Genomic DNA, 25,082 nt, shown 5'->3' with positions numbered 1-25,082 from the left:
GAAGGAAGGAAATAAGACATTTCTCTCTCTCTGAGGATATATATTTCCTTGGCCCTCTAGCAAAATCTAGCACACCTAGAATCTCTCCTCTGGTTGTGATATTTTGATCCAAAGAAGCAGACAGTCACTTGACATGGAGGGAGATGCTGCAGTTGGCTCCAATTGAAATGGTAGATGTAGTGGATTTAAAAAAAAAGCAGTAGAGTGGATTTCTCTGAAAATATGAAAAAGATACCATATGAATAAAGTGCTGTTGTGTACCATTTAATCTGTATACTGTATCTGATAAGTGAAATGCTTTGTTTTTGTACATTTCTTAGACCGAGTCATTCAATCCATGTGAGCTTACTTCTTGTGATCTCTTTATAGAAAGCTGTGCCATTATCTTAAGTAAGCTAACAACTTTTCCTTTACTTGTTTCTTGCAACAGAGGAAGAGGAAGAGCAGGTGCCCACTGATGGCGGGACTTCGGCAGAAGCCATGCAGGTACCTTTGGAGGAAGAGGGAGAAATGGAAGAAGAGGAGGCTGTCAACGATGAAAACTACTTGAGCAAGAGGCCATTAGAAAGTCCCGAATCTGAGGAAATGCCTGCCACGAAGCGGCCAAAACTAGCTAGCGTGAAAGGAGATAGTCCAGACGGGATGGTGGAACCGCGTGAGCCTCTTAGTTCAATCAATGCCCAGAAGGTGCCCCCCATGCTTTCCCCAGTTTGCGTTCAGGATGGTGCTGACGTGGCTCCTCTCTCTCCAGAACCGCCTGTACTGGCTCCCATTGCAAAATCGCAGTTGCCGGTTTCCAAACCGTTGGAGCCGAGAGCATTTACACCTAAAGCAAAGGTGAAAACGAACTCCCCAGGGCAGAAAACTAAGGTGCCCAAAGTTCCTCCATCACCAGCAGTGGCTGGAAGCCCCATCCGCTCTCCAAAAACTGGACCCAAAGAGAAGAAATCGCCGGGCCGATCTAAGAGCCCCAGAAGTCCTAAGAGTCCAAAGGTTCCAGTTCATGTCCCTCAGGTAGCAGTTAAGCAGGAGACCCCGAGTAGAACGCCCTTGGCAGCATTAAGTGAAAAGATGGGGAAAGAGGATATCCAAATAAAACAAGGGCCAACCCCCGTTGACCCTGGGAAACCAAACAGTGAGAATCCGGCAAAGAAAGTGGCCGTGCTCGACAAGACAATTGACGATTCCATTGATGCTGTAATTGCTCGTGCTTGTGCTGAACGGGACCCAGACCCATTCGAGTTTTCCTCAGGGTCAGAATCGGAAGGGGATGTTTTCACTAGCCCTAAAAGAATGCCTGTGTCAGAGACTACAACCCCCAAAGCTTCTGTTTCAGCCAACAGCAGCTTAAATAAAGCAGGAAGCACCCCAGTTCCTCCCTCTGGTGGAACGTCAAGCTCAGACATTTCATGGACGATGGATGACTCCATAGACGAGGTCATTCGAAAAGCAAATATGGGTCCTCCTGCCAATTTGCCAGCAAACTTCCCTTATTTCTCATCTCCCTCTGCTTCTCCACCAACTCCAGAGCCTCTGCTCAAAGTTTACGAGGAGAAAACAAAGCTGGCTTCCTCAGTAGAAGTTATGAAGAAGCTGACGAAAGAGTTGAAAACAAAAATGAAGAAGAAGGAGAAGAACAAAGACAAGGAGAAGAATAAAGAGAAGAACAAAGACAAGGAGAAAAACAAAGACAAGGATAAAGACAAAGACAGAGGCAAAGAAGTAAAATTTCCTTGGAAGGACTTGATCAGAGATGATGACTTGGATCCGTACAAGTTCAAAATTAAAAACTTTGATGATGAGCCAAAAGTGAAGGTAAAAGATGGCAGCACCAAGAAAGAACGAGAGAAGCATAAAGACAAGAAGAAAGATAAAGGCAAGAAAGATAAAGACAAGAAAGACAAAGAGAAAGTTAAAGAGAAAAATAAAGGCAAGAATAAATCTTCATCGGTGCCTCTTGTTCTGCCTCCCAAAGACCTGCCCCTGCCCTTGTTTAGCACCCCAACTGCCATGAAACTCCCCTCGCTGTTGCCGGCCCTCCCGACGATACTTCCTGAAAAGCTCTTTGAGGAGAAGGAGAAGCCCAAAGAAAAGAAGAAGGACAAAAAGGAGAAGAAGAAGAAGAAAGAGAGGGAGAAGGACAAGGAAAAGGAGAAGAAGGAGAAAGAGAAAGAAAAGAAGGAGAGGGAGAAGAAAGAAAAGGAAAAAGAGAAACACAAACATGAAAAAGTAAGCAATTGGTGTATTTTGTGGTGGGGTTCTTTATTGCTCAGCTTCCCACACCAGATCCCTAAATCCACACCTTTTCTGCAGTTTTCACCTTTACCCTACCCTAAGTCTTTTAAAATTTGAGCATGTTCAAGTTAATGCACCTGTACTATTCATATAGGGCAGGCATGTCCAAAGTCCATTTTGGCGGCCTAATCCAGCCCACTGGTCGGTTTAATCCGGCCCCTGTGGCAGTTTATTTCTTGGGGTAAAATCCAAAAAAACACCTCAATAGTCTCAATACTAAAAGAAGCTCAACAACTTCACAACTTAAGTCCTAAAAAAAGGTCAACAACTTTGGTTGGCCCTCATTTCATCAAATCTGGCCCTCTTTGAAAAAAGTTTGGACACCCCTGATATAGGGGGACTATATCAGTTTCTGAAGCATTACTTGAGGTTACATACACAGGCAAGCTTGCAGTCTAAAAATGAATAGGACAATAGGGGTGTTGGAGGCAAGGGTAAAATTGAAATTGTCTTTATGACCTCTGTCTTTATTGGTCCAGCACTGCATCTCCAAAAGGGTACTTTAGATTCTCTGTCCTGTATTCCAATTTCCTAAATAAACCAGTTCTCTGTACATCTAGCTCCTATTTTTCACTGGCATTAGATTGCTCCCTCCTCTATTATTATAACTACTACTACTACTACTACTACTACTACTACTTTATTATTGATATGCTGCCCATCTGAGTGGGTTGCCCCTGCCACTCTGGGCAGCTGCCAACAAAACATTAAAAACACAGTAAAACATCAACCATTAAAAACTTCCCTTCAGGGCTGCCTTCAGATGTCTTCTAAAAGTGAAATACCGTATATTCCTGCGTATAAGACGACTGGGCATATAAGATGACCCCCAACTTTTCCAGTTAAAATATAAAGTTTGAGATATACTCACCATATAAGAAATACGACCTGGCGTATAAGACGACCCCCGACTTTCGAGAAGATTTTCCTGGGTTAAAGTAGTTGTTTATCTGCTTGACATCTGTGGGAGAGTGTTCCACAGGGTGGGTGCCACTACCGAGAAGGCCCTCTGCCTGGTTCCCTGTAGCTGTTTGCCTTGCAGTGAGGGAACTGCCAGAAGGTCCTTGGAGCTGGATCTCAGTGTCTGGGCTGGACGATGGGGGTGGAGACGCTCCTTCAGGTATTCAGGTCCGAGGCCGTTTAGGGCTTTAAAGGTCAGCACCAACACTTTGAATTGTGCTCAGAAACTTACTGGGAGACATTGTAGATCCTTTAGGACTGGTAACTAGTAACTGCTCCCAATCACCAGTCTAGCTGCCACATTCTGGATTAGTTGTAATTTCTGAGTCACCTTCAGTGGTAGCCCCACATAGAGCACATTGCAGGAGATTACCAGCGCATGTAGCACTCTGGTGAGACAGTGCATAGGCAGGTAGGGTCTCAGCCGGTGCATCAAATGAAGCTGGTAGACAGCTGCCCTGGACACAGAATTAACCTGTCCTGGTTTGAACAAATAGTGCTCAATTTCATAATAAGTCAATTTCAAACCATAAGTTATAAAGGAGATTTATTAAACCGATCATCGTTTTAAACCAGGACCCCTAGCTGGTACAATAATCCGAAACTCGGATTCTTTAAAAATGAATCAAAACTCAGTAGAAGTTCTCCTGGCCATGCAGGAGTAGGAGAGGGGATGGGGCTCTCTCACTAGCACTAAACAATGGTTTAGCATTGCGTGTAAACCAGGCTGCCAATACTGATGGCTGTTGGCTCCCCATAGCCCCAACCATCTGCAGCGAGGGCTGAATTGGAGATACATTATTGGTGAGAGGCATCTGCGTTGTCTCAGTTAATCTTGTCCCCAGTTTCAAAGAGGCAGCAGTCCTTCCCTCTGAGAAAAGAGGAGGTCCTGGGGAAAGAACAGGCTTAGGCAAGGGAAGTTTGTCTCAACTCAAAGATGCGCAGTCTGCTTGGGAGTAGGTGGGTGACAGGGTGGTGTCCTTAGTGAGAAAATCAGGTCATTTGGGTTTTGGCAACTGCGTGCATCTTTTCCAACCTTTTTCCATCCACCCCAGCCATTTGCCTCTTCACTCTCTCTCTCTCTACTTCTCTTTTTATTTTATTCTATTTAGCTTGCAAGCTTTGGGGTAAGAAATCACGCTTTAAATCCCCTTAATAACCAAACTAGGTAGGGAATTATACTTACCCAGTGAAAAACCACGTATAAATAAATATGTATAGATGACAATAGTTTTTGACTAATTTGTCATAGCCACGGCCTTTCACAATACAGGGCGAGGGGTGGATTTATACCAAAGCCATGCCATGCGAACAAACTCAAAAATAATTCACATGAATGTAGTTTTCCACTGCCATTCCATAACTGGTTCTTGTCTAGGTTTTGTCTCCTTGTTTTTTAGAATTCGGTGTAACATTAGGAATATAATGGAACAATACCACCTATTAAAAGTCTATTCTTCATAGCCCTAAAATATATTGTATTATAGGGAAAGCCATATAAGCTCGGGCAGATTACATTGACAAAGCTTCCTGTTACCTTGGTGAAAAGTCCCTGTCAAAAGATAAACTTTAAAGCCAGGCTGCATGAAAGAGTCCCTGGATAGAATTAAAATTTAAACTGATCTAGACAGATAAGCTTTATATATAAAAAAAAGTCGAAAAAGTCCACCTCTTTGCTGCAAGTCAGGATTTTGAAAATAAATTTCCCCCCTTTTAAATCTCTTGAGTGATTTTCATTTTTTGCAAGGCCGCTCTGCTGGTGTCCTGGAAAAACGGAGAGTTTGAGCTTTATCAGTTGGTGCCCTGAGGTATGTGGCAAAGAAGCTAAATCCTTGAAGATTAGCAAAAAAAAGAGGGGGGGGGAATGCAGCACATGGCAATAAGGGGCTTATATGACTACTAGTATTAGTTCAGGTGAAAGAAGTATTGCTTATACATAAAACTGGACAAATCCACTGACAATGTATTTTTAGTTGGCTACAAAGGAGTCTTATATTGCTGGACTTTACTTCTTTGGTGATTTGGGAAGCTTAGTAATCCACTGTAAATGCTCTTCTGCTGGCCCGATTTTCCAGTATTATTCCAGAATTGCAGTTCTTTAATTTTTAACCAATGAAAGCTCATGTTCCCTTCACATCCACCTTTTCCGTAATATCCACCTTTTCCTGCTTCTCTTGCATTTGCACGCATCTATTCTCTCTCACACAGACATACAGAGGTTCTTCTAACCTCCTGGTTTCCTGTTAAATGCAAAGACTCAGGTTACCATTTCGAATCTTTCCAGATTGTGACAGTTGGACAAAAATTAGGAGACCCAAAAGTTAACCCTATAAGTAAGCAAGCTTTTGGGTGGGTCTCCATACTTGAAAACTAGTCATTGGCGGGGGGGGGGGGGGAACACACATGATTTCTGTTAAGATTTTTTTCTGATTAGATAAAATGTCTACTGCAACTGATGCTGACACTTGAAAATTTATTCCTTAAACAGTGTTTTTCCTAGAGTTGTTTATACAGTGGCATCTTTAGTGGCTGCAGAACATCATAAAGCAACAAGCAGTAGGCTATATTTAAGGTGCAAACTAAACAGCACACTGTCACACAATGTTCTGCCTTTTCCGTTTTACTAGAACGTTACCCTCAGAAGCTGAACAGCAGGTCCTGAAGTCTCAATAGGATGTATTTCACCATTGTGTAGCTTAGTCACAAGCACTGGTGACAGCTGCCAGCTTATATAGTTTCTAATAAAGTTGGCGAATTCATGTAAGGCACTTGTATCGATGGCTGGCTGTATTTCTGTGCCACTTCCATTCAAGCAAATCCCAAAGTGGCCTACAAACCATAAACCTCACACTGCAGCATCACCGTTGACAGCACACGGTTGACTTACACAATTGGCAAATCATCACTAAAACAATTATCGATAATTACAATCTATAAAACATTGCTAACAAAACAGCAGCTCAAAAGCTAAACATTATTAAACGGCCTCGCCTCTACCCCCATTGTTCAGCCCGAACACTGAGGTCCAGCTCTGAGAGCCTTCTGGCAATTCCCTCACTGCAAGAAGTGAAGTTACAGGGAACCAGGCAGAGGGCCTTCTCGGTAGTGTCACCCGCCTTGTGGAACGCGCTCCCATCAGATGTCAAAGAGATAAATAACTACAGTGGTACCTCGAGTTACAAACGCCTCAGGTTACAAATGATCCAGGTTACAAACTCCGCTAACCTGGAAGAGTTACCTCGAGTTGAGAACTTTGCCCCAGGATGAGAATGGAAATCGTTTGCCAGCGGCACAGTGGCAGCAAGAGGCCCCATTAGCGAAAGCACGCCTTTAAAGAACAGTTTCAGGTTAAGAATGGACCTCCGGAACAAATTAAGTTCATAACTAGAGGTACCACTGTATCTGACTTTTAGAAGACATCTGAAGGCAGCCCTGTTTAGTGAAGTTTTTAATGTTTGGTGTTTTATCGTGTTTCAATATTCTGTTGGGAGCTGCCCAGAGTGACTGGGAAACCCAGCCAGATGGGCGGGGTACAAACAAATAATAATAATTACATTCACACACACAAACATTGTTGTTGTTTAGTCGTTTAGTCGTGTCCGACTCTTCGTGACCCCATGGACCAGAGCACGCCAGGCACTCCTGTCTTCCACTGCCTCCCGCAGTTTGGTCAAACTCATGTTCATAGCTTCGAGAACACTGTCCAACCATCTTGTCCTCTGTCGTCCCCTTCTCCTTGTGCCCTAGATCTTTCCCAATGTCAGGGTCTTTTCCAAGGATTCTTCTCTTCTCATGAGGTGGCCAAAGTATTGGAGCCTCAGCTTCACGATCTGTCCTTCCAGTGAGCACTCAGGGCTGATTTCCTTAAGAATGGATAGGTTTGATCTTCTTGCAGTCCATGGGACTCTCAAGAGTCTCCTCCAGCACGATAATTCAAAAGCTCTTCTCAGTCTATCAAGATACACAGCCAGTATATAAGAGGACCCTTATCCAAAGGAAAGACCACCAACAGAATGGAACTATAACAGGTGCCTAGTATCCCAGACACATAGGCATGTGTTCATGGACAGCGGCCCTACTCCCATCCAGGGTGGTGTCCCCCAAAATTCTTCTGTCACTGAGAGATCGGATATAAGCACCACACACCCCTTTCCTTTGGACTCCCTATGAACAGTAGCAACCTGAAACAACAAACAATGATATTAGCTGTTTGGAACTTCTCAATATAGTATATTTCTGAATGCCAGTTGCTTGGAACAAACAGAATAGGAAGACCCCCGTCTTTACTCCTTGTTTGGAAGCGCATGAGTGCCTTGGGTTGGCTGTTAATGAAACAGAACACCGGACCAGATTGTCTTTGCTCTCAGCCCAACAAGACAACTCCTGTGTGCATGTTTGCCAACTCCTGTTATATAGCGCATTGAATAAATGACAACAAACAATGACGTAGATGTCTAGCCTGCTTTGTGAATGTCTGCACTGAATCATAAAGCCAAAGACTGGAGAGGAAGGTGATTAATGGTGTTTATTAGGCCACCTTGCTGATTTATCCACTGGCTCTCGGCCAATTAACTTTGAATACATTTTTGCAAAATATCAGTGCCTCTTAAGGAAAGGGACAGTTTTAAATGCAAAGACATAAAAAAAACAGAGACGGGGGAACTACCACTTGTTAGTAGAAGGAAAAACCCTATCTCTATCTATCTATCATCTATCTAAGAAATATAGCATATGAGGTTTTTTATTGTAGAAGAACACACCAGAACCAGAATGACTTCAACATGTAAACAAGTTCAAGGTCCATCAGCACTATTAGGCCTATTGTATTGATTTCAGGTGCACTTTAATCTACTACTTAGAATCCTTCCAAGGTTTTCCTCTGACTGTCCTTGCCTTCTGAAGTTAGGTAGGAGGTGACCAGAGAGGGCCTTTTTAGTTGTGGCACCCAGTGTGTGGAATGCCCTCCCCAGGGAGGCTCAGCCGGTGCCAAATCCATCTTCCTTTTGACACCAGATGGCCTTTATATTTGGCTTCATCACCTGCATTGAAGGGGGTTGGACTAGATGAGCCTTGGGGACTTTTCCAACTCTACACTCAGAAGGCTCAGAAGGCTCTGATTCCTGGTCCTTGGCGCCATTTAGGTTTCATTTCAAACCAAACTTTTGGACTCCAGGTACCTTGGGGATGGCACTGTCTGTCCATTTACACAGTGCAATGTCATACAAAGACAGCACAGTTAAAAAAAAATTCAGGTAAATATCACACTTAAACCATACTGTCATGAGGAGTAAATGCAAAATCCGCTGCGCAGCCTTTTCTCGTTTTAACCAGAATCTGTTTCGTGGTAAAGTTATATGCATCCTTTCCCATAAAATAATTTCCTGCATAGTCCCACTGTCGGTATAATTATTATTATTATTATTATTATTATTATTATTATTATTATTATTTATCTATACCCCGCCCATCTGGCCAGGTTCCCCCAGCCATTCTGGGCGGCTTCCAACAAAACATTAAAATACAGAAATCAAACATTAAAAGCTTCCCTAAACACGGCTGCCTTGAGATGCCTTCTAAAGGTCTGGTAATTGTTGTTCTCTTTGACCTCTGGTGGGAGGGCATTCCACAGGGTGGGTGCCACTACTGAGAAGGCCCTCTGCCTGGTTCCCTGTAACTTGGCTTCTTGTAGCGAGGGAACCGCCAGAATACCCTCGGCGCTGGACCTCAGTGTCCGGGCAGAACGATGGGGGTGGAGACGCTCCTTCAGGTATACTGGACCGAGGCCGTTTAGGGCTTTAAAGGTCAACACCAACACTTTGAATTGTGCTCGGAAACGTACTGTTACATTTCTCTTTAGGAGATGCAGCACATTTAACAGTTAAATGTGTTCCCTTTAGCAGATGAAAGTGGAACCTGTTGTTCCTGCGCCATCTCCCGTGATTCCGAGGCTGACGCTGAGAGTGGGGGCTGGTCAGGACAAGATGTAAGTATAAAGTAAAGCCCATTTGATAAAATCTTGGTGGTGGGTGGGCTGGGTGCAGTGTCATCCCATTTGTTTATTTCCTCCTCCTGGCAAATCCTGTTTAATGAATTATTCCCTGATTTCTAATGAATATATTGCCTAGAGAAACGTGCATGCTAATTGGCTTCCGTCATGATTTAAAATGTTTAATTTTGCAACCAAATAGAGCCTTTATACTATCCAGGGGTGCCATCTCCAGTCATGCAGCCTGCGTGCATAAATTCAGGGCTTTGGTTTGTCTCTCCCTGTGCACAGACAAGGACACTAAGCAAGAGCTGTTACTTGAAAGACTAGGTGCCCAAGTGTTTTCTAGAAATGAAGTCTGGTGGTGCAGCCTTCTTTTGTGAGAGGGAAAGGAAATGTCTATGCCAGTGTTGGGGAGTTTCCAGCCCATCAGCCCTGTTAGGTTTTCCAGGCCATTTGGAGCAAATCCTGCCCCCCTCCCAGTGGCCTGACATCTTATATGACGTCCGGTGCGAGAAGGTTCAAGCTCCCAGTGGAAAATGAAAGCCACAGCTAAAAGCAAGACGCTTCTGGAGCAAATCCAAGGTGCACCCTCTCAGTTCTTTTTTTTTGCAGTGTCCGCAACTGTCTTGCTTTTATATTCTGCATAATGCAGCCTTGTTCTTGTGTTGTAGAAAGAGGAGTATCCAAATTCTACATGCCTCCCTTGCACCACACATTCACACTGTCACGTACGGGGTTTGCTGTTGTTGCTGCTTGGAAGTGGAGTTATCCCCGCAGCCGCACTGTACTGTGCTTCCAAAGGGCAGCACCGCTGCAGGGACAACTCTCCCTCCCTCCTCAATTCCAGGTTTGAGAGGAACGCATTCCAGTCAGTGGGAGGGCACACTTGCCATAGTAAGTGGAGCTGTGCCTCGCTCCTGTCAGCAATCGTGCTATAGCATCCGGCACCAACTGCAGCTTCCAGATCATGCACAAGGGAAGCCCCACATGCAGTGCCTTGCAGTAATCCAGTCTGGAAGAAACCAACACATGATTTACTGTGGCCAGGTTTTCCCAGGAATGCCACAGCTGTTGAACCAGTCGCAATTGGTAAAAGGCCTTTGTAGCCACGGAGGTTACCTGAGCACCCCCAAACTGTGAACCTTCTCCTTCAGGGCAAGTGCAACCCCATCCAGGGTTGGCAACTGTCCCAATTTCTCAGACACAGGAATTATTCACCCACAGTGCCTCCATCTTGCCAGGGTTCAAGACCGACTTGTTGAGAACAAACCCCCTAAGGTAGCCTTACTTCCAGCTCAGGCGTTTTAGGGCAATAACCACCACGACGTGTAGAACTAACCTCTTGGTTTCTGTGCCTTTAGCATCTTGTGTTGTCAGTATTTACAGAGCATCTTTCAACTTTGCCATTTCATTAGTATCTATGTGGGGAGGTGGGAACCAAAATGATGTAGAAACATCTCTTTAAAAAAAAGATAAAGCTGAAAAGAAGCAGGTTGATTAGAGGGGTTTATGCACGCTACCAGAAGGATGGAATTGGAAATTCTTTGCACCAAATAAGCAGAGCAACATCACTGTGGCTCTGCATCTCTCAGACTGTTTCTATTAAGGTCTGTCAATCCTGTCTTACAGAGCCTTTCTGTACAGATAAGAACGTAGCTTGCTTTTTCGGTATTTGGTCGTCTCTGCTTAGACAAACAGCCAGCAAGAGATGGAGATTTCTAATTTCTAACATTTATTTAAAATGTCGATCTAAATTCCTGGCTTTGCTTCATCTAAATGGGTGCTTTGGTGCCCAGAGCAGGAATCTCTGTTTTCACGCGCTTCTGCAATTCCCCCCCATATATGCCAATTGCCTATTTAAGTCTGCACTTCTTAGTTCCCCTTCCTTCTGTGACCTCTAACCTCTCTTCCCTCCTTCATCTTGGAGGTGAGGTCAGTAACTTGCTCTCACAGGCGTGGAATTACTAAAGGTCTCCCTGCCCCTTCCTTTCCTGGTCGCTTATTTCATATCACATGCGATTCTTTCTCAGGAGCACCTAAGCTGTGGTATGAAAGATATAACAAGTGTTTCTGAACAGCTTAGAATTGGGAACCTTAAGGTCCGACTTCTCCAGTTCTTCCACCTGAACTTGCCTCGTGTCTTAAGATAGTCATCAGAGGTGGATAATGACTGGGGGAAAGTCTCTAGAACTCCACCCTCAAGATACTCACCAAACCAAATATCTCTTTGACCACCAAGTGGACATTATTCCTGTCCCCAGGCTTTTTTGATCTCATGGTATGCTAGTCTGTTGTCTCCCGAGCTGCTAAAATGTATGGTTCCTCTTTTATTGTTTATGGATTTATTTATTTTTTAAATTGCTCTTGTAAGCCACTCTTGTTCAGATTGAACACTGCTGGATCAGGCCAAAGGCCCATCTGGTTGGTTCTCACAGTGGCCAACCAGATCCCTATGGGAAGCCCACAAGCGGAACCTGAGCTCAGCAGTGCTCTCTCCCTGTGAGATTCCCAACAAGGTGCCAAGAGATTTCTAATAACGCACGCTGCTTTGGGGCAGTTAATCTTCAGCATGTCCGAGAATGGGTTTGGACTTTGCTCTGAGCCTCTTGCCATCTCTCTCTCATACATACACACACACACACACACTCACTCTCACACACAAATTTCTTGGCCCACACTAAAATCCACTCTTCCTCAAGGATGGAAAGCCTTCAGCTCCAGCTAGCATGGCCCTATGGTCAGCGATGATGAAAGTTGTAGAGTCCATGTGCCTTTGTGCAAACCCCATTATCTAGACCAGGCATGTCAAACCTGCGGCCCTCCAGATGTTTTGGCCTACAACTCCTATGATCCCTAGCTAGCAGGACCAGTGGTTGGGGAAGATGGGAATTGTAGTCCAAAACATCTGGAGGGCCGCAGGTTTGACATGCCTGATCTAGACAAATGTCTTCTCTACCGCCCTGGGCTCCTTTGGGATGAAGGGCAGGATATACATTTGATAAAGCGTCTCCACCCCCATCGTTCTGCCTGGACACTGAGGTCCAGTACTGAGGGCCTTTTGGCAGTTCCCTCGTTGCGAGAAGCCAAGTTACAGGGAACCAGGCAGAGGGCCTTCTCGGTGGTGGCGCCCGCCCTGTGGAATGCCCTCCCATCAGATGTCAAAGAGAAAAACAGCTACCAGATTTTTAGAAGACATCTGAAGGCAGCCCTGTTTAGGGAGGCTTTTAATGTTTAATAGATTATTTTATTTCATTTTTCTGTTGGCAGCCGCCCAGAGTGGCTGGGGAAACCCAGCCAGATGGGCGGGGTATTAATTATTATTATTATTATTATTATTATTATTATTATTATTATTAAGTTGCTACTTATTTACTTGTTTTATTAGGGGCACCTTTTCGATCAATCAATGAGGCAATATTTAGTAAAATAATGGTTAACCATTTATGTATTTGGATAAGCGGCTGGTGATATGCACCATCTGAAAATAGGCTTCTGTTTGTTTTCAGCAGTTCCTTTTTTCACACCCAAGGGATTGCTTATTCCAAGATGGTGCCTGCTATGATTCATTATATGCATCAACTAAAAACAGATAGAGCGCCTTCATTTCATAACATCTGTCTTATCCACAAGCAAATGCATAAAGTCCATCTACTGAGTCTCATATAATCCCCCTGTAACAACTCTGCCGTTTACTCCAGCCTTCCCTGCGCAGTCTTCCAGGCACAGTTGGACTCTTTAACTTCCACCAGCATGGGCATTTTCAGGGTTGGTAGAAATGGTAGTCCAAAATACCTGGCGAACCCCCAGCTGGGAAAGGCTGACCTACTCCATTGGGTGAACCACCAGCAAATAAATAAATATGCACTAACGTATTTAAAAACTTAATTTTCTTTGTAATAATTTAAATGCAGGTTTGGGTCACAATATTCAAATCTAGCTGTTACATCCCAGGTGGTGGTTTCTTGCAAGTGCTTTGACTGCACACTTAAAACCAAGTGGAAAATAGATTATAATCAGAGCATTTCTATCTTTGTAGTAAACAATTACAGCAACACTTGCATAAATGCCACATTAGAAGAAATTTACTGGATTCCATTCTAATGCAATTAGAGCTAATTTTGTTCTTTAAATGAATAAAAGGTCAACCAGTAAATCTATTTTATCTCAAGCCCAGGCCTCAATAAATTGTTTTATTTAATTTATTGTGAAAGATCTTATCCTTAATGGATCTGGGACTTATTAGTTTGCTGGGTTTTAGAGAAATCTATGACCGTTTTTTATATGATTTGAATGATCTGCTGGTGCATATGTGTATGTTTTCCCGTGTTATCAGGCTACAAGATCACTAATTCAGTCTCTTTGGGGAGGCATTTAAGATTGGTTATCTGGAAAGGGCTTGTGTGGACTTCTTGAACTTAAATTGCCAATAGATTTTTGAGCAACTAATGCGTATTGTCACAAACTGGCTTTTTAAAAGAACTATTGTCTGATTAACCTTTTTGCCAGATACATTAATATTTCACACAAAGTCAATGTTTTTCTGCCAGTGGGATTTCTTTGGCATCCCCATTCACTACTGTAGTTTAAAAAAATTAAAAATGTTTGACGCAAACCACTGGCCAGTTTCTGGTGGGCTACCAAATGATTGCTGGGAAACTTGCAAAGAATGCTAGACTCAGTGGACCTTGATGTTGCCCAATGAAGCAATCATTAAGCAAGAGTTCAGCATCCAATTTAGTTGTACTTTAATCATTGGTGTCCAGATGTTATTGGACTTCAGCTTCCATTATTGACTGTGTTAACTGAGGATGTATAACAACATCTGGAGAGTGCCAAGTTGGACATGCCTACAACCGATCCAGTGCATTCTTTGAAAACTCAAAGCACCCCAGCTTGGAAGAACATGACCAGTAATGATAATACATAGCATTTATATGACAGTCAAGTAGTCAAAACTTTTCAGAAAACCTTGCAACAAACTTTGTGAGGCAGGTTGGGGTTATTGTCCTCATACTGCAGAGAGAGAAACTGAGGTTGAAAGAGAATTGCTTGACCAAGAGGTGAAATTTATCACTATTACACAGTAATTTTCGATGCTCGTACAGTGTCTGCCTTCAGTAGAGAGAATCATGAATAAGATTTGTGTGACTAGAATAAAATTTTACAAAGCTTTTACAAAGTTTATGAAATATTTTAAATGTTTATATTTTAAATTTTAAAATAGATTTAAATATTTTAAATCCATATAACAATGTATGGATATTTCACAGCAGTACAGTTGATTTTTGTCTTTAATGGGATATATATATATATATATATATATATATATATATATATATATATTGCGCATTTCTGCATTGCAGTGTCTGCACAAAGTAGGAAATTTAACATGAGCAGAGCCTGAAATAATTTCACACCCTGTTCAGCAATTGCATTTGCCATGGTTGCAGTAGAGTTTGCTGTGGTCCAACACACAAAGTGTGACAGGTTGGCAGAGTGGACATGCGCCAGGGGAGCTATGGCAAATTGCAGGTCCCTAATGCCTGCGCCCCAGAGTTTGAAGATATGGATTTACCAGAAGAGAAAACTCCCAGGGTGAAGTTGTGCTAAGGAACTATTAAGACTTGAGAAGCTTTGACTCTGACTCAAAATGACCAAGACTGGGCAATACATAAAGCAGGACAATCATAAGGGAAATAACTTGATCCTTATAGAGGAGCATATAAGATTTGGGGGAGGGGGTTTAAAACGCAGCGTGTGTTACGCTCAGGTGCTACAGAGCAGTGTAGTTGTAGTCCAGCGTTTCTTATAAATTTAAAACACTCAGAATTTGTCTTAGGAACCCTTCTTCGTCCTAGGCTCCTGGTGGGACAATGGTCCTCCTCTGAAAGGGCGAATAAGTAAGCCATTGTAAGGTTTCTTTTGAACTCAGTGTGCCATTTAGCGACAAGTTATTCAGACTTTGGTAATTTAGATTACTGGCTTCATAGTGTTTGCCCACAATAGCCAAATAATGGGGCTCATTAAGCTCCCTGTGTAGGCCTATCCAAATTGTGTTTGCCTCTAACCTTGGCTCTCCATGTGTGGCTGGGGAGGGGAGGGTTGGCTCTTTATTGACTTGTCAGGCAGCGGGATTCCGTTACAGGCCAAGCCGCCCACGACCCATTCCATTTAGTTCCTTGTTTTGTGGTGGGGAAACAGGTAAAGGGATCCCGCTGGAAGGCCCCTCCTCCTGCACGTTTTTATGAATCGGACCACTGTTTGCCGCAGTTAGGGCACCGTGACCAAATCTTCCACAAGCTGTAATGCAAGCAGGAGGGAGCTATTGTGGGACGCAGCTGCGGGCAGTGTTGGTTACCCCGCGAGACACTTCCCATTCAGCAGAAAGCTCTGGAGGAGAACTTGACTGTGGAATTAAATAGGAAGACAGGGAACAAGTGATACTTTGGGGTGGGGGGAAGAGAGAGAGAGAGAGAAAGCAGTAGAAGGCTTTAAGGCACAGCTGGGGCGGGAGACAGTGCGGACTTGGCAGCGAGTGTCTTCTGTTGATTACAAACCTAATGGCGAGCCCAATTATTGCACAAAGGAGCACTTAGCAGTGAATGGCTAAGCGCTAATGGTGGGATAACAGAATTGAAACTTTAGTGTGTCCCATTTTTCAGCCATTCCCCTGGATCTCGAAAAGAGAGTAGACTGGCTAAAAGCTACTTATTGATAGAATTTTTCTTCTGGCTGGCATCTTTTGGGGGAGAAAAGGTGTTAAGCTGACAGATTGCGTGGTCCCAACATTTCACATCGATTCGGTTCATTTTAATTTGTCTGCTCTGTGGCTGTTGTGATAGAAGTCATGGAAGGCTTGGGAATGTTCCTCATGTGTGGACCTTCCCCCCCCCCCCTTCCTTTCCTAAAAACATGCAGTTAAGTGAACAGAAAGAGGCAGAAGACTTGGATCCCTTTCCTTTTGTCTGGCCTTTTCAGTGCACAGCGGGAGTGAATGCTCCTCATTGTAGGTGCTGTGCTGAGGGTATTAGCAAAGTCTGTCCTATCTCATCGGTATATAGAAAGTTCAAATAGACATCTCTGGCTGCTGGTCAATGGCCAGCTCTGTCCGTGTGATGTCTAAAAAGGGGGTTTCTGCCTAACTCCTCTCATTCAAACTGTTACCCTTGAGATCAGTTACAGGTAGGTAGCCGTGTTGGTCTGAGATCAGGTTGGTCTATATGCAGGTGGAAGCTTCTTTGAGTCCTGGAGAAAAGTAGATGTCTTATTCCAAGGGACTCCAGGGATACCCATTTCTCAGAACAGGAAGGGCTGCTCTCCATGACTTGTAGACAAGAGGGTTTGAACCTTATCCTCAGAATTATAGCTGTCTACATGTATCCTAAGGAGAGAGGGGAGATGCTATTGAGTGCTTAAATGGTGACTGGGAGTGGCTACTGGGACCATATAACACCGGTCCTGAGAGATCTGCATTGGCTCCCAGTACGTTTCTGAGCACAGTTCAAAGTGTTAGTGCTGACCTTTAAAGCCCTAAACGGCCTCAGCCCATTATACCTGAAGGAGCATCTCCACCTCCATCATTCAGCCCTGACACTGGGGTCCAGCTCTGAGGGCCTTCTGCCATTTCCCTCGCTGCAAGAAGTGAGGTTACAGGGAACCAGACAGAGGGCCTTCTCGGTAGTGGCACCCGCCCTGTGGAATGCCCTCCCAGCAGATGTCAAAGAGATAAATAACTACCTGACATTTAGAAGACATCTGAAAGAAGCCCTGTTCAGGGAAGTTTTTAATATTTAATGCTGTATTGTTTTTAACACTCGATTGGGAGCCGCCCAGAGTGGCTGGGGAAACTCAGCCAGATGGGTGGGGTATAAATAATAAATTATTATTAAATTATTATAGAACACGGGCAAAAAAGGTGTAAAGTCTAACTCTTTCACTCACCTCCACCACACTTTTGTTTACCAAATAAAATTTCCCAATAGAGATGGTTAGTTTGCTCCAGGACGTTATCAACTCTTAATCTCAGGGTCATGGGTTTGATCCCCACATTGGACGAAAATATCCCTGCATTGCAGGGGGCTCACCCTCGTCGTGCCTTCCAACTCTGCAGATTCTATGGTTCTGTTATCTCAGAATGTGTGTCAAGATGCAACTTTTAGAAATGTACTGTGAAAGCGAAGGCATGAATGGGGGCAAATTATACAATGAGCGGTTTTCTTTCCATATTAATCCCAGTACAGTCGTACCTCGGGTTACGACCACCTCGGTTTGCGAACAGTTCGGGTTACGAACTGCGCAAACCCGGAAGTGTTTTCGCCGCGCGTGCGTGCGCAGAAACCGCGCGCGCGATCTGCGCATGCGCAAAAGCGCAAAAATCGCGCTTTGCGCATGCGCAAAATGGCGGCGCCCATTGCGTTCGGTTTACGAACTATTCGGGTTACGAACTGCGATCCGGAACGGATCGCGTTCGTAACCCGAGGTATTACTGTATAGAAATATCAGCAGTCTACATTTGTGGTAAGCCATATATATTCAAAGCTTGGGCAGGGGAGGGAAATTATTTATATATATTTTTATATATGTAGCTTGTCATCAGCATCCATTATTACCAGTGTTCGAAACTCCCATTGTTCTAGGCTCATTTTGCAGCAGGGAATTTCACTAGCGTAAGCAGTTTCTGAGCTCTTGGTACAGTACTGCGCCTAGGATTTCAGATTAAAACTGCAGAGTGGAAGGAAAGGTGGACCATTTTCTGCCTCCTCACTTCCAGCCACTCTCTGAAGACTGGAGAAGAGACCCTCTTAAGAATATTAAGTGGGTGGGCAGGAGAAGGACTAGACCATGTGAAAAATGAATGTAGTATTTTAGCTGGAGTTCATTCATTTTCAGCTTTGCATTCTTGTTATTAAAGAAACGTGCCTAGGCATTCTGTTGTTGCGCCCATAACCTCGGGTTTAAGGTGCCATTTAGCTCCTAGCTTTCATATCTTGGTTTCTAACACTGATTATTACTTTATTCTTAAACTAAATGTGACAGGCATGCTCCCCACAAATCCATGATCAAATGATGTCCAATGGGGGTGGGTGTTTCAGTTAAGGAAGGCATTGCTTGTTTGCATGTTTAGATTACTGAGGAACCCATAAAGGTGTGAGCATCCCTAAAGTCTCTTCCCAGCAGGCTTAGGTCTAGAGTTGCTCAATCCCTGGGTTGAATCTGGGTCAGGAAAGGCAGCCTCAGAACTGATAGGGCCTGCCACTTCTGACAAGGGCAGGCTGTGCTTCATGCAATAGTTTTCTCTGTCTTCCTCACACAATGGTAAAGTGTGAGGATTGCACATAGGCTGCTCAGGTAGCAGGTGAGATGCTTGCAAGGCCTGCAAGATTTGTTATCAGTAAATCACAACTCTGTATTCCTTCCCAGTTATACTTGTGCAGATGTTAGCTGTGCATGTTGTTGTTGTTGTTGTTGTTGTTGTTGTTGTTGTTGTTGTTGTTAATACCCCACCCATTTGACTGGGTTGCCCCAGCTACTCTGGATGGCTTCTAACACATCTAAAAACATACTGAAACATCAAACATTAAAAATGAGAGAGAGAGAGAGAGAGAGAGAGAGAGAGAGAGAGAGAGAGAGAGAGAGAGAGAGAGAGAGAGAGAGACCACACACACACACACACACACACACACACACACACACACACACACAGCAATGTGCTTAATTACTTCAGTCGGGTATTTTATTGGTATAGCTTTTTATTCTATACCTGCCCAGCTTTGGAGTTCGGTAACACACCAAAGTGAATGTAGCCCACCAACTGTATTTGGTGGTTCGCCAGGACTTTTAAATGCCCAGCATTCCTGGAATTGCAAAAACAGGAGTTGCATCAATCCTCACTTGCCCCCAAAATCTGTTCCTCTCTTGCATGATTCTGCCTCCTTTTGCTTGCTCCACTCCCACTCCACCATACTTCCCTTTCAGTATGTGCATACCTGAAAAAGTACATGTTTTCCCCTCTCCCTTACATCAAATCTCTTCTCTAAATCCCATATTTTCCACATGGCCTTTGGCTTTAGCCCTTTATTCCTAGTTCCCTACTATAACCAATTTTTCATTGTGTGTAGTTGCATTTTCCCATCCCTTATTGCCCTTGACTCCCCTTCTTCATTATTGATTTTAGATGGTTTCCATCCTGTGTTACTTACAGGAACATTGGCATGAAAATGATAGAATCAAATAATGGCATAAATGATATAAAATAATGATAATTTCTATTCTTTGGTTGCTTTTTCTATGGGAACATTGTAGATTTCATCTCCAGGGGGGCACAAGTCTCGTTTTGGAATGATGCACCTACTCTGCGTTGTAGAGACAGTAACAGAAAATTCCCCATCTTAACACAATTGTCCTTGTTATTTCTACGTTAGCTGCTGGACACACTTGCTAGTGCTATACTTGCCTTTATTATTTCTTTCTTTGTTGTTGTTGACTATGCATTGCCCATACATATATACTTACAAAAGTCCATAGGAACATTCATTTTAAAATATTTGGTGGGCTGTGTTCAGCTCGGGGAATCATTTATTTGCCAGTCCTGAGAAAGTTATTCACATCTCAGTCCTTTTGCAACCAATTTGTTACACTGACTTCTTTAACAAAGGCAGAACATCCTGTTTTGTTTTGCCAGCAACCTTCATCTGGATTGGGGCCTGTATACCTGGAGTTGGACTGATTGATACAGTCAGATGCTTCCACATTCAGAGTCAACTGGAACTTACCAGGACACTATGATAGTCATCAGAGGCCCATCTTTGTATGCCTGCTTTCAAGGGAGGTGCAGAAGGTTTTGACTCTCTGTTTCTGGAATGCTGCCCCTCGGAAAGCACACCTGGTGCCATCATTGTCTGTTTTTAGACACCAGACTAAAACATTTCTGTTCACCCAGACTTTGACCATCAATTTGGAGCTCACCAAGACATGTCTTTGGCCCATCTGTAGGGCTCCTCTTATGGCAGGAGGGAGATTGGATTTTCCCCTTTTTATAAATATTGATGGGTGAGCATTTTTTCAAGTATTTTGTTTTATTATTTTTCAACATGGCTTCAGTGCCTTCCATGTAATTTACATTCCATGTAATTCACATTCTATTAATTTGCAAGTTGCTTTGGGGACACTTCTTTCCAAAACAAATAAATATATTAAATATATAACATCACTTCCCATTTTGCAGAAGTCTGCATATTATGCCTCGTGAGCAAGAGAACCAGGCCACCTTTTCTTTCTAAGTAGATGTTTGCAGTAAATTATGCTGTTGTAGATAACGTTGCCATTTCCAGAAGGTTTAAATAATCACCCTTTTAGCTTTCTCCTGAAGGCAACCTGGATTTTAAGCGTGAGAACATGTCCCAGTGTTGATTTAGGTCCTCTTCCCTCCTTTTAATTACAGAAGCCACCACACCAATTATGCCGCTGGGTTGTGTTAGGTGGGGGAGCAGGTGCAAAATTATTTTCATTTTGTTGTTGGGCCGCACTCAAGCAGTGACTCCCAAAGTGAATCCATAAAGACGTTTGAGTCATTGGGAAGAAAAGACCAATTACTTGGATGCAAGATTCTTTGATTCTGCTCTCTGTTGCACAAGAGTGACGGAGGCGCGCTTGTGTGTGATGTGTACATCTCAATTATAAAAAATAATAATAAATGAGAGAGCTTCAGGCAAGTTGAGACATATACCTGCCTGAGCAGAGCTCCATGCACAAACGAGTCGGAGCCAACCAAACACTTACCATGCCAAGGCCACAGAACTGAAGGTGGATGCCTGCAGGATTTCTTCATTACAAGCTTGGTGGCACAGGGAAGAGCTCTCCTGACATTCCTCCCTCAAATGTAGTTATGTTACCTACACCTACCAATATGGTGTGGCTAAAGGTACTCGAGAACAGCTTGAAACATGTTTGCTGGTACACATCAGTGTTTCCTGCAGGGCAAACACAGTGTGGGCAACAGACAAACATATGCACAAATCTTTGGTTCCTTAGTTACATATGTCTGGGAACCAGAATTGTGCCAAGGCCCCCAGCCGCATATGCAGAGGTGTGGGCAACATTCTTGGGCTTGCTTCAGAGAAACTCCCAGAAAATTTTTGCAGAGTTTGCATTCAAGCACAGATACAGTGGTACCTCGGTTTACAAACAGTCCCGTTTACGAACGCCTCCGTTTACAAATGCTGTGGACCCAGTGTTTACATACGGGTTCCGCGGTATCGGATGCGCAGACGCAATCTGCACAGCTCGTGCATGTGCAGAAGCAATCTGCTCAGCGCGTGCACAGAAGCTCTCTATCGGTGCTTCGCGCAGAAGCGTGCCTTCGGGGAGTGAATGCCTCCGTTTACGAACGCCTCCGTGGAATGGATCGCGTTCATAAACTGAGGTTCCACTGTATATTTTTGAAAGGGCACCACATCACACAGCAGGGGTATTTTATTTTACTTTGTAGAGGTACAGGATTGTGGTTTTCAGTGTGTGCGGCTGGTCTTCACATGAAGACCTGGCAGACACTTGCAGGAGAGTGATGTCTCTCAGTTGACCCAACCTTCCTCCTTGATTTGTGTACCTTGATTTGGGTATGCGCTGCTGTTTTTAGCATGCAGGTGAGCCGCTGGGCACCCAGGTACACTGGTGCCAACATAGTATTTCTTTAGGCGTCAGACAAAAAACTTTCCTCTGTAACCACATCTTTGGCCTTTAAGTATCTGTGGCCTTTTAGAAGTGGGTGGGATGCTTTTAATGCATTTCTCCACCTCCCTGGAACCATAGGAAGGTCGGAAGCTGCTATCTACTCTTGGTTCATTTATCCAATTCACTGACTGCCAGCGGCTGCCCAAGGTTTCATTTGGTTGGGGACATTCCCAGCTGCACCTGGAGATGATCAGAGATCGAACCAAATGCTCCACCATTGAGTTACCACCCTTCCCCAAGGACTCATGGTCTTATACCACCTGCAACCCTCTTATTGTCAGCCTACTTCACCCCAAACCCATGTGGAAAGAGAATGTCATATCCCAAACACTTGACTTGTGTGAACAAGCATCCATGTTGTAGATAGCTGCTATTTTGGAGCTACACTTTGACTTTTGAAAGCATACTTCTAGAACTGATGGCGTTCAATTGCAGGTGCTAGGTACTTTTTCAGAATGGCTTTCTGCCTTTGACTTAAAGTTCAGTTCCTGAAGCATGAAGCAGTCCCCTGGCTAGTTGGATTGTGTCTTAAACAAGAACAGAACAGCAACAGGAAGTTCCAGCCCTTCACCTAGATACAACTAAGTCCATTGCCGCCTCATGGCTAAACTGTATAATGACACTTTAAAGTAAAGCGAGTTGAAACATCTGGTGGTACACCCATTCAGTCACTAAGATTTCTGAATAACTCAGCAGGAGTGAGTGGCCTTCTGAGTAGTAACATTGCTGACGGTCCTTCAGGATGGCTCTGGCAGAATCTCAGTAAATAATCTTGGAGTTTGGGAAACTACTCGTGCATTTGGTGTTTGTACCTTTTCAGGAATAAGACGATGGTGTTGGGTTTCAGTTTCACCGTGTTGATATCTCAATAGAATATTATCTGTGTGTTTCCTCATTTCTTCCATGTACTTGGAGTTTGCTATGCTCTGAATATTGTAGTTCTGACACTAAATTCTGACACTAAATTACAGCAGTTGTACATTACAGCAGTTGTAGAAATGTTCGTTACCTTTCCTGCATAATCTGAAACAGCATTTTCCCCCTAGGTCAAGCCACTTTAGAACGAGATTCTTCTGTGGAGTCGGAAGCCTTGTTCCTATTTATTCTTTCATTAGCTACTGAATATAGCCCAGGGTTGACATGTAACTTACATGAGAAATGCATGGGTCATTCTGTCTCTCTGCAGTCTATCTAGCTCTCTATTGCTCACCTTTTGTTTGAGTTCAATAGTAAAGGCCGGTGGTAATGTGAAAATTGTAGGATCTCTGGAACGCCTGGAATTCTGATCCTATAATAGGGTTTGATCACTGCAGATGGTGACAGCAGTCACGAAATTAAAAGACGCCTGCTTCTTGGGAGAAAAGCAATGACAAACCTAGACAGCATCTTAAAAAGCAGAGACACCACCTTGCCGACAAAGGTCCATATAGTTAAAGCTATGGTTTCCCCCAGTAGTGATGTATGGAAGTGAGAGCTGGACCATAAAGAAGGCTGATCACCGAAGAATTGATGCTTTTGAATTATGGTGCTGGAGGAGACTCTTGAGTGTCCCATGGACTGCAAGAAGATCAAACCTATCCATGAAGGAAATCAGCCCTGAGTGCTCACTGGAAGGATAGGTCGTGAAACTGAGGCTCCAATACTTTGGCAACCTCATGAGAAGAGAAGACTCCCTGGAAAAGACCCTGATGTTGGGAAAGATGGAGGGCACTAGGAGAAAGGGGCAACAGAGGACGAGATGGTTGGACAGTGTTCTCGAAGCTACCAACATGACTCTGACCAAACTGCGGGAGGCAGTGCAAGACAGGAGTGCCTGGTGTGCTCTGGTCCATGGGGTCACGAAGAGTCGGACACGACTAAACAACAAGAAGGAGGCTAGAGTGGGGATTGGAGCAAGCGAATATACAGAGAGACCCGACTAAACGACTAAACAACAACAACAACAATAGGGTTGTATGGTCCGTCACAAGTTCATCCACCAAAGCAAACAAAAGTATTTTTCAATTGAGCAACAAACACTGCAGCAGGTAATTTCAAGAAAAGGGCGTATATCAATATGCATTGAATAGTAATCAATAACAGCTGAATAGTATTGGCATCCCAGATGCGCAGTGGCCAGCTGTTGAGTAACAGTGTGGTGATTAAAGGTTCCTTTTGTCTGTGTTGATCTATTTCTTTGGCAGTAATCGCAAGATAAGATTTTGTTCTCTATGTCATTTCCAGTATCAGGCCCTCATACTTTCTGCTTGGCTCAGATAAGGACTAGGATTTCCTTCAAAGATTGTGACACATCAATATGATTTCCTTCTGTTACTAAGTAGATAGATAGATAGAGCGAGCCTTTAATACATTCAGTAGTCCATGGTTAGCAAAGTACTTTCTAGTCATCTCTGAAGTATTCCTGAAGTATCCTGATTTGAGTAAGATTTCCTGAAGTTCTGGGCCTCCATGAATAGCCTGTTTTCAGTTGCTGATGAAGAAGCATGCACAGCATGGACAAAAGTATTAATGTCCTCCTTTGATTTGTGTCTATTTGCATTGTGCAACTGTGTGATGAGGTGTCTGCTAATGACCAGCTTCTTTCTTATTAGAAGGCACACTGGTACTGTAATTGTGCTTGGTCCAGTTTTCCCTTAAACAAGGTCAACAAGGATTCATGGACTGCGAAGAGTCTTCAAGAAGATAAATTGCATTGGTATCTGTAGAAGGCTTCACTTGCCCACACTCTAGGAAGATACCCCTTTTCAAGCTACGTTTTGTGCTTTTCTGCTTTAATAACACAGTTCTGCGACTATCATCATTCTGAACCTTGCACAAAAAGTAGCATTTCACTTTGTAGCTGCTTGCTTCAGCAGTAACCATTGTGGGGATTGTTTGCATCCTAAAGCTAAGACTGAGGTATTAAACCTGGTTTCCTTTTTCTTTCTAAAGGCAGCCTCTTGCTTTGGTAGACATGCTAGATTTCAGTAACAGGTTTAGTGATTGTGCCTCTGTGGAGAAAGATACTGTGCAATTTTCCCTTAGTCTTATTAGAAATCCGTTGGTTCAAAACTTGGACTTCTGACTTCTTCTTTGGCGATCACTCGTAGCCAAGTAAGATTGTCTTCCA

General features: G+C 43.6%; 1 protein-coding gene across 2 annotated transcripts in view; it reads left to right on the top strand.

Moving 5' to 3' along the window:
- The window catches only part of TAF3 (TATA-box binding protein associated factor 3), a 148,761-nt gene that overhangs the window by 104,316 nt on the left and 19,363 nt on the right, over positions 1–25,082 (top strand). The window contains exons 3-4 of one of the 2 annotated variants that reach the window (XM_035128439.2): positions 431–2,229; positions 9,156–9,238. In XM_035128439.2, the coding sequence (XP_034984330.1) occupies positions 431–2,229; positions 9,156–9,238 (1,882 nt within the window). Of the gene's footprint in view, positions 1–430; positions 2,230–9,152; positions 9,239–25,082 lie in introns of both variants that reach the window. The other variant, XM_035128438.2, reaches the window with a different exon arrangement.

The sequence above is a fragment of the Zootoca vivipara genome, chromosome 10 (genome assembly GCF_963506605.1).
Source record: "Zootoca vivipara chromosome 10, rZooViv1.1, whole genome shotgun sequence".
NCBI lineage: Eukaryota > Metazoa > Chordata > Lepidosauria > Squamata > Lacertidae > Zootoca > Zootoca vivipara.
This window is presented reverse-complemented; position numbering and strand designations above follow the sequence as displayed.